This window comes from Pygoscelis adeliae, unplaced genomic scaffold (assembly GCF_000699105.1).
Source record: "Pygoscelis adeliae isolate BGI_AS28 unplaced genomic scaffold, ASM69910v1 Scaffold66, whole genome shotgun sequence".
NCBI classification, from domain to species: domain Eukaryota; kingdom Metazoa; phylum Chordata; class Aves; order Sphenisciformes; family Spheniscidae; genus Pygoscelis; species Pygoscelis adeliae.
In genome coordinates this window covers 6,503,094-6,513,236 of record NW_008825167.1, presented here as the reverse complement: position 1 = coordinate 6,513,236, position 10,143 = coordinate 6,503,094, and the positions used below count along the sequence as shown (strand labels likewise).

General features: G+C 36.8%; 1 protein-coding gene across 1 annotated transcript in view; it reads left to right on the top strand.

The window, feature by feature from the left end:
• Window positions 1–10,143, top strand: part of POLN (polymerase (DNA directed) nu) — a 100,697-nt gene that overhangs the window by 14,853 nt on the left and 75,701 nt on the right. The window contains 5 exon segments of the mRNA XM_009328793.1: window positions 5,801–5,869; window positions 7,308–7,368; window positions 7,576–7,640; window positions 8,377–8,460; window positions 8,893–8,982. Coding sequence (XP_009327068.1) covers window positions 5,801–5,869; window positions 7,308–7,368; window positions 7,576–7,640; window positions 8,377–8,460; window positions 8,893–8,982 — 369 coding nt within the window.

Below are 10,143 nucleotides of genomic sequence, written 5' to 3'. Positions count from 1 at the left end.
ACAGGCGAACAGGCAGAAGCTATAAAGTTGTTGGCTATTTCTATGTGATGTCCCCTCCTGTGAGTCAGCATCCTTTTGTCTTTCGCTAGCTTGACTCAGTCTTTTGTTCTTCATATATCACATCTATTCTTAGTTATCATTTCTCAACTTTGTCATCCTGATTCCCAGCTCTGAGTTAAATGTTGAAGTCTTATTTCCTTCCTGCCCTACTTCAGGTCTAGTTTGTTTCCTTGCCCCAACCATCTCCAGTGCCTTTATGCTGACTTGTTCACCCAAGTCCCAGTTAGTGCCTCCCTCTAACATCCTGTGATTATTCCCTCCCAGTCCTTATGCAATTAATTTGTTCCCTGGACTCTCCCACTTTCTTTTTGGCTTCTCTGTTTGCTCATTGAGTCCCAGTTCTTCCTGTGAATCCTAGCTCTTTGCCAGGTTTACCTCTTCAGCCTTCTTGCTCTGACTTTACGGGTAGGTTCCTAACAGTTGTCCGTACTCCCAGAGGGATCCACGTCAGGTGATATATCATGTCTTGTGCCCCACTACTTCAGTTAAGCTCCCTCTGTATTGTGCTAGTCTTGTCCACCTGGCGTAGTACTTGGAATGACTGCTATTTTATTCTGTAGCCCGCTACTCATCCACACACCTCTCTAGCATAGAATGTGTGCTACTTGCTGCTTCTCTGTGTATTTGATGCTGTGCCAAAAGGCTCAGTAAAAGGAGCCATAGTCCATATACCTTGAAACCTTTGCTGAAACAGGTGCTAAACATCATACTTCTCTTGTCATTGCTGCATTTGCTGATGAGGAATCTCAGTGTCAGTTGAAGCCTGTCACTGGGCTTACTTCCACCTCCAGAATGGGATCAAGTAAGCTGTCTGTTGCTGAAAGCATAGTATTTCAGACAGCCCGTTTGTTTCAGAACCAGTGGGTATGGACAAGGTTTCTTGGAGACAGGTTGATGGCTTTTCGCTGGAGTACGGGCATTAAATTAATCTGTCTGGGGTAGAGAGAAGTCCTCACTGATAGGACTAGACTTATAAAACAAGGATGACCACCAGTGGATCCAGATATTTCAGCTTTGAAGAGAGCCGTTTGTATGCTACCTTCAAGGGCCTACCGTTTCTCAGTCTTGCAGTGTTCAAGTCTGCTGTAGGCCAAGGGGAAGCCTGTACAGTAGGCGTTCATATCGTCTACTCACAAATGACCCACACAAACAATGCTGAAGTTGTATAGACTAATAGCCCCCCTTGCGTAGTTGGGGATTACCCCATTTTAACTCTTTTCTGCTGCTGGGACTTTGCTGAGATATGCTTCCCAATAACAGACATCAGCTTACGTAGAGTCTGTTCAGTTTTATCTGCTGTTATCTTGAGTCATATGGTCATTTCAAGATAAAACCAACTACGGTCCAGGCTTAAGCGTGTTCTGAATGACTGCAACACTAGTGCCCCTTTGTTTTATGGTATGTGGTAGGAAAATGTGTCTGCAGCATAGATTACCCCAAAACTCTGGTAGTTCTGTTTTTAGCATGAAACATAACTTCTTGTAACTAATAGGTGTCTCCTATGCTTGTTGCACTCAGCATGTCTCTTAAAAATTAGTTGGACCAATATGATAAAGTTTCTGTGGTGGTTCTTCCCCAGCTGTGTACCAGAATGCATGCCTCTGTAGCAATAATGTATTATAATTTGTCCTAATATAAACTAATTTTCAGTCAGTTCTGGTTCTATTGTGTTTCTGCAGCAACAAGTAATTTGGATTCCTTCTGCATTCTGTTTGGATCAAATAATGGATGAAGCATTGCTCTTGTCAGTCTGCATCTGCTGTAATGCTTTGGTTCCAGACTTCTGTTTTTCTCCAAATTATGGGGCTGTTTTGCAAACAGTAGGCCAAAATTGTGAGTTTTGTGTACAAGGCAGATTTTCATACACTGTTTGGAGGATGGATTATGTTCACCTGTTGATTTACAGCCCCCTCTTTTACTGTGAGGGCACAGGATCAAGTGTTTAGATGTACTGGTGTCTCAGTCTGTGCCTACCCTCACTCCCTAGAAACACAGCCAGGAGGTTCTGAGAGTCATCCTGAAGACAAGGAGGAGATAATGGCATCTAGCTCAGGGACCAATTCCTGCAAAAGACCCTGTTCAGATGGAAAAAGGTGTCCAGAGATACCTTCTCACAAACTCAGAAGGGTCCTTACCTCGCTGAAGAGAGAGGAAGATCCTCCCCTGTCTGTTAATTTTGATACGAATATTTTTTTTTTATTTTAGAAAAATCCTTAATTTGGAGATCTGTTTAGACTATATAGACCCTCCTTTAGGAAGGATTTTGAAGATTTCTCAACCACTTCAATTATTCTTACCTGCTTTTTCTTCAAAAGAACTACTGTTCTGGCTGGACAGATTAAAAGCCCTGGAGGACCATAGTATTCTGACATCAGGCCTGTTCTTAAGAAAATATTCTTGGAAACAATTTCAGTGGCAATCTTCCTGTTTTAGTCTATAATTCATAGCTTAATGACATCCAGTTTAGTTGAGTGATATCACATCTAGTTACATTGCATATACTCTTCTGGATGATAGAATCCTGGTTTTGTTCTTTACAAAATACTGGATGTTTCATTCAAATGGAAGCATTGTCTTCATTTTTTATGCAATCTTAGAGGAGAGTGTAAATCTGATAACAAGTAGAAATGTCCTTTTCTTTCCTTCTCATCACAGAAGGACCAAAGGAAAGATTCTGAATATATCAAATAAAAATCATGAAACTGAAATGGGCAGCAAAGTCAGATTTGGTAGCATAGCTTCTGAGAGCTTACTCTGGTAAGGAAAACGCTTTCTAGCTCAGTTTGAGTGGAGAAAGCAGAATATATTCCCTTTGGAGCAGATTTTTTCTCCCAGCAGTAGGTATTTCATGAGAGCAGTAAGGTAAGAAACCTGTAAAACAGCTGCAGATCTGTAGAGGAAAGAGAGACTTCTGCAGTTCATAGCATGAGAGCCTCTCTTAGTGTCCCATCAGCTCCAAGATAGGAATGCAAATAATAAAGTGAGTGCAGAATAATTAGGATTCCTTTAAAGTATACATAGGGTGAATGATAAACCTGAAGATAGATTGTTTGCAAGATGCCCAAGGAACCCTCTCAGTGCTTTTTCAATTGAGAAACTTTCCACGTGTTTTCATGGCCATTTGGTTTCCTGTCAATGTATTCTTTTTTAAACTTTTTTGCTATCCTTGACAGAAAGATGTAATTCACTTGGGAAGCAGGTTTTAAATTTATTTTCAACCCTGCCTATGTGTATTAATTTAGTAGAAATGATCTTGGAATACCCTGTTCACCAGGAATCTAGCCAAATCTAGGTCAATCTCCAGCAATGTGGCTGTTGAGAAAGAAACAGTGAGTGTTACCAGATTATCTTCTAAAGTGGTTAGGATTCTATTGGCCTCAAAATTGATTTCTGCTCGGATGAGTCTTCCATGTGATGTACATTAGTATTTTATGCTTGACAATGTGAATTTAAGCTTAGGCATCCTGCAGTTCTACTTGCTATTGATTTTGTTGTGTTCCATCCCCCAACTATCATGGACAGGAATCTGCAATCAGTACTGCACTGTGTCTGGGATAATTATCTTGTGTTCTGGGTTTCTGTACTTGCTCAAAATTCCATAGTCTTATGGGGTTTAATGCAGGTTTTCCTTGTTAGACTTCTCTCGTCAGTCTTTCCTTTCAGGGGTTTTTTTCTTCTTTTTTCCCTTCCCATTTATTATATAAAACCAGAACTATACTAGAATCTTTCTTAGAAGTCTTAATTGTCCTTAAAAGAATAATGCCTCATGTCAGATGAATCTCACATCTACCTTTTTGGATAGTCAGATGTTGAGCTCAGCAGTTCAGTATGGAACTCTACAGGATCTCACTAAATTGAGCGAGCACAAATTGAAAGTAATGCATGCAGAGTAGTTTCAATTTACAAAGAGATCTTGGAATCAGTGTTGTCAGTTTTATGTTGGTTCAATGTGTAGCAGCAGCCAAAAAGCCAACAAAATATAAGCAGCCAAAGGAAAGGTATTGAGAACAAGAAAAGGGACGTGATTTTTTTGCCATAGAAAACCTTGGTGCACCCATGTCTTGAAGACTGCAGTTTTGGTCTCTGCCTCAATAAAGGCACAGTGGGCTTCTGAAAGGTCAGAGGATGGAACAGCTGCTTTATAAGGAGGATGTGGAAAAAATTGTGGTTATTTTAGATGGAGACGGAAAGACTGAAGGGCACTATGCTAGCAGTTTTCTAAATTATTATGAAGGTAGTGGATAAAGTGAATGCAGTGGTGCTATTCAGCAAATCCTGCAGTACTACAGCTGTGAGTCATTTGATGAAACTAGGAGGAGATGGGGTTAAAAACTGATAAGTTTATTTTTTTATGTGGTTAGCAATGAAGTCTGCAATCTAGAGATAAACAAGAAAATGTTAAAAATATTTTTGAAGCAATCAAAACCTGGACTGTCCCTTAGAGATAATAGTCTAACTTCATGAAAAAATTTTGTAGTCTGCAGATTAAGCAGGTTCCATTAAGCCAATTGTTCTACACCTAGTGTACGTGAAAATAATTGATATATGATTCTCTTTATAAAAACTGTTATGTTCACCTCCTTCAACTTATTCTTCTAAACTAAATAAACCCGATTAATATCTTTCTCTGTAGGTCATGTTTTCTAAACTTACTATTATCTTTGGTTCTCTTCTTTAGCCTATCTGACATTTCTTAGTGTCTGTCTGAAAGTATTGTGGCCAAGTTGCCCCAATACTTCAGCTATATCCTCAGAAGTATTTATCAACACAGAGTAAATACCTCCTTTTACACAAATAACCCTTAGTTTAATTTCACTGTTTTACATTAAAAACTATCTATCATAACATGTCATACTTAATTGCATGTAACCTATTTTCCTGCCTCCAACACAGACCAGTATGTGATTCTTGGGGAAGAGTATATGGACAGACAAGCGCATAACTTTAGTCTTCGGGAATGCTGTCCTAGGTTCTATGGTTCGTGGCTCAGGAATTTTATGGGACATTGCTAGTGTTTTTGCACTTAATGGCTTGGATGTAAGTTTATTCCATAATTTTTTTGATTGTTCAGCCATCATTGAAGATACAGGCTGCAGGAAAGAAAATCTACATGCAGCGTTTTCACATTCCCATCTTTCCTCACAGGAATTTAGTAATGAAAAGCAGCAGTTTATTGTTTACATTTTGTGTATTAGCCCAATAAACACATTTAATAGGTTGACATTAAGTTTATTTCTAGTGATCATGTTCTTGGAGCTAATGATCATATTGTCAGTGTCTGTATGCATTTCAAAATGGTCTTCTAGCCAACTGAATTGAGGTGGCATGGCTCTGTGCAGAACACCTCTGGAACAGAAGGGAAGGAAGTGAATAGTTCAGGCAGAGAAGAGTGGCAGTACTGATAGGAGAAAGAAAATTGCAAGGAATTTTTCCTCATTTTACAAGTAGTAATAGAATTCTGACTTCAATGTCAAAGGCAGCATAGTGATACTATTTCTCCATACTCGGTCTGTGCAAAATGTAAATAAAGGAACAGGTAAAATCTTGAATATTCATGATCTGTACTGCTCTGTTCATGAATTGTTTGTCAGAGGTCTAAGAACATTACTAAAATGTTAAATATAACAGGAGACATACAGAAAAATATATTTATATAGTTTAATCCCTTTTAAAATAGATAGTATTCTAAATATTTTTGTTAGCATTAAAACTTGATTTTTAAAAAAATTATTTCTGTCAGTATCAAAACTTAGGTGTGAACTTGGAGAAGCTTTATAATGTAATGATGGATCTTGCTCATGACTTACAGGTAAGCTATAAAAAGTAGTTACTTGGATATAACTTTGGAGGTATTATCATGAATTAAAGAGTTAGTGGTGTGCTTCTTATTCAAATCAGAATCTCTATTTGAGTTAAATAGAAGGCTTCAATCCTTACTAGTTTACAGTGCTGGTTGCCCATCAAAATTGCCATTTTTTCTAGAAGGAGGAAATGGTTAGTCTCAAGGTTAATCTTTAGAAGAGACTTTTCCTCTGCAACAGTTAACTAAATATTTAAATGAAGATTCTAAGAATGGGAAATGTCCAGAATATTGTGACTTTTCTTTTGGTATTTTAAAGCTATATGAAACAGTCTAAAAATAGTTAACAGAGTTAAAACAGAGTGTAGCTGGATTTTTTTTTTATTTATTCCTTGGGTACAAAAACTCCTGGCATATCTTTTGCTCTAGGTTGTATTAGCCAGGCTTCCTAGAGAGGTGGTCGATGCCCCAAGCCTGTCAGTAAGAGGCATTTGGACAATGCCATTAATAATATGCTCTAACTTTTCGTCAGCCCTGGAGTGGTCAGGCAGTTGGACTAGATAATCGTCGTAGGTCTCTTCCAACTGAACTATTTCCTTCTATTTTAGCCCTTATTGCAGTTCAGAATGCATCTGAAGAAGTCTTTTAGTCTTTTTTTTTTCTGTGTGTTTGTTTTCTCCCTGTAATCATATACCTGCAAAAGTGTCAGAATTTTGGGATATGCTTAGGTTCTGGTGGAAGGTACATCATAGAATCCTAGGGTTTTTCCTTAAAATTGATGGTAGCGAGTGTAGGGCTTAGACCATTAGTTGATGGAGCCATATTAATCTGGATATCTAAGTGGTCCAGCCGTATGATGAAACAATCTGTGAAGGAAGGCAACAGGGAAACACCAAAGGCACAGAAACACTGAGAGCCAGCCTACAGGAGGAGTTTTTAGACAAGTGTTACTGTCTGATTGCTTCAGTGGTTAGAGAAAAAACAGACTTCCTGTTCTTTGTAACTAAATTGGGTACGTAATCCCATCATCTTTTATTTTCTTCCTAATGAAAACAAAGTTATGAATTCTGAATGGTTGCTTAATTGTTCAAGTAAATAAAGAAAAAGGGATAACTGTATGTCCTATTATAATGGAGCTTGCTCTAAAAATAAACCGTTTAGAAAAATAAGGTGTGTATATTTCTTTGTTACTATTTCTGTAAAAAATTATTACAAAATGTATTACTATTCCTGTACAAAATGAAGTGATAATGGACTACAGTATTTAGATACTATAATTCACACTAAGAAGAATTTCATTCCGCAAACAGTGTTTTCATATAAATAGGGATTATACAGACAGTGAAATACTGCTTACTGGAAAATAGATCCACATAATGACACTACTATATGTTTTAAGATTAAAATTGGCTGATACTGAAGAATTTATTTGTATCTTGCTTTACAGGTTCAAGGTTTGTGGAAATTATTTTGCACATTAGAGCTTCCACTTATCAAAATTCTGGCAGGTATGAAAGTTCAGTTCAAAATATGAATCTTCACTATTTTCACACAGCTGCTGACTATGCGCAAGTAAAATGTTATACCTCAGAATACTAAATGTTATCTTAGCCTCATAACAGCTGTGTGAGTTTGTTTCCAGTTTACAGTCTAAGAAGCATATAAAATTGAAATTGTGAATTGTAAGTGTTCTCAGTATATAATTGTATTTACAGTGATGGAAACACACAAAATACATGTGAACAAACAAGAACTGAAAAAAACATCAGAGATTCTGGGGGTAAATTTTGTCTTTATTTTTTCTTTTGGAAATTGTATAGCATCATCTTTCTGCTTTTACTGAGGATAACTGATTAAAAAGAGGAGGAATCTTTTTGTTTTGTCACGTTTTACATGACAGTTTGTGGTTTCTAGTATTTTTATTATTATAAATATAACTAATGATATTTCCATTTTAGGATACTTCCATATTTATTTAGGCAAGCAAAAAGGAGACATTTGCTTCATTAGCCTTACAGTTATGAGTAACCATCTTCCTGAGAAGTGATAGATATTTCTTATCTCTCTTTGTAAATAAAACACTCTTTACAACTTAAGTGTTCTGAGAGTTCTAAGTTTGCCATCTCCCCATTGATAAAAAACAGCTACAAGAGAATCCTATTTTGTAGCATAAAATCTGACTACATAATCATAGTGGTCTGACAGATTATTAATTTACCAGAATAATTTGCATAGCTCTGTTTCTCACAGATCTCTAAGTCTTCAGTAACCTGAATTATTTTCCCACAAATTTTGGTACTTTTTACTACAGTAAATCCCCTTCCCAGATGATGAAGAAATATAGATTAAAGAGTATATAAGCAATCTACTAAACCAAATGTTGATAGCCAGCAATGATCACAAATTATCAAATACCCTATTTTTAAATAGAAGTCCAATATACTCGCTAACCGAGGAAGTAGCAGATATTGAAGAAAATAATATAAACCGAATAATTCTGATGTACTAATTTATAGTTGAGACTCAAAGAGCTTGAACAGGAAGCTCACCAAGTTGCTGGAGAACAATTCCTTTTGACCAGCAGTAGTCAACTCAGAGAGGTAATATTTATACTACTACTACTATTATGTAAATTTTAAGTTCTGTAAATTGTTATTGATACAGAAGAATTATAAAGCATATAAAATTGTCCTTACAACTTCAGAATTATTTTTCTTTGATATTATCTTACTTTCTGATTTTAATGGAGGACATAGGAGTTTTTCAGAAATATAACAATGTTGGATAATCTGTATTTGATTGTATTTACATAAATTATGCATTTGACTTTAGTAAATACACTACTTTTTCAATAGCTCAGAAATAAAGATTTGATGTTTTCAATTCTGTGTTAGTTCTCTTTGCTACAGTATGCTCTATTTTCTTGAAATCTGTTTTCTAGACTTAAGTTCAGGCACCAAATAATTTTCCTTTCTGTTTCAGCACTTGAAACACTGAAACATTTCTCTTATGTGTTTTTTTTCTTACTATAGGTACTATTTGAAAAGTTAAAACTGCATTCACTGTGTGAGAAGGTTCACAGAACTGAAATACAACGACTTGTGTCCACCTCAGAAGTTGTGGTGAGATGGGAAGGGGTTTTAAAACCATCTGCATGATTTAGCAAAACTTCTAAGTTATATTCCAGTGATATTGTCATTTGTCTATAAAGTTTTCCTAACAATCTTGATTTATTTTTGTATTGTAGTAATCACAATTCATTTATTTATGCCAGAAATGAAAGTTGCACTCCGTGATGGGCAAAAACAAACTAGCTACTGAAGCTAAACTTCAGCTATAAACCAGGGTTAAAAACTTTAGTACCAGCATTCATGTATGACCATCTTTCTCAAAGGAAGGAGACTTTCTTACTGGTCAGATTTTGGTAGCTCAGTATGACTGACTGGTTGGGTGAAAGAGACCACTGGTAAAAGAACATTAATGTAAAATCTGCTAGTGAAGGAAATAGCAACCCAAACTTTCTCTTTGCTGTCAGGAGATTTGGGCTAAAACCATGTTGTCATCTTTTTATGGCCTCTTATTCATTCATGCTAGGTAAAGAGGTCTGTAGGAAATTATTTGATACCTGTGATTTGACTAAGGAGTTGTCACTTTGTCTGTATGGTCCAGTGTTTTACTTCTTGTGTGCATGAATTTTCCTCAGCCTTTTTTTTTTCTTCTGTGGAGATGCTTGTCGTCAGTAAGAGCAGTTGCATTTGGAGTCAGATCTGCAGGACCTTGATAGAATCTTGTTCCCTTAGAGCAATAATGACCAGGTTAGATACTTTGATACACCTGTACAAGAGATCAAATCTATCTTCAGATTCGGTGCAATAAATATTGCACATATGAAGCTTCTCCAGTTCTTTCTTCTGTTAGTGTTGGAGCAGATAATTTTCAGCAATGCAGATGTTCATGTGTGATCCCACACAAGTGCAGACACCTGCCAAAAACACTTGTCTAAAAATGATGAAGTCATTACCAAGCAGACTTCTTGGTAACTTGAGACAAATGTGGATGTCCCTTCCTTTTCATAGAACCATAGAATCATTTAGGTTGGAAAAGACCTTTAAGATCATTGAGTCCAACTGTTAACCTAGCACTGCCAAGTCCACCACTAAACCATGTCCCTAAGCACCACGTCTACACGTCTTTTAAATACCTCCAGGGATGGGGACTCAACCACTTCCCCGGGCAGCCTGTTCCAATGCTTGACAACCCTTTTGGTGAAGAAATTTTTCCTA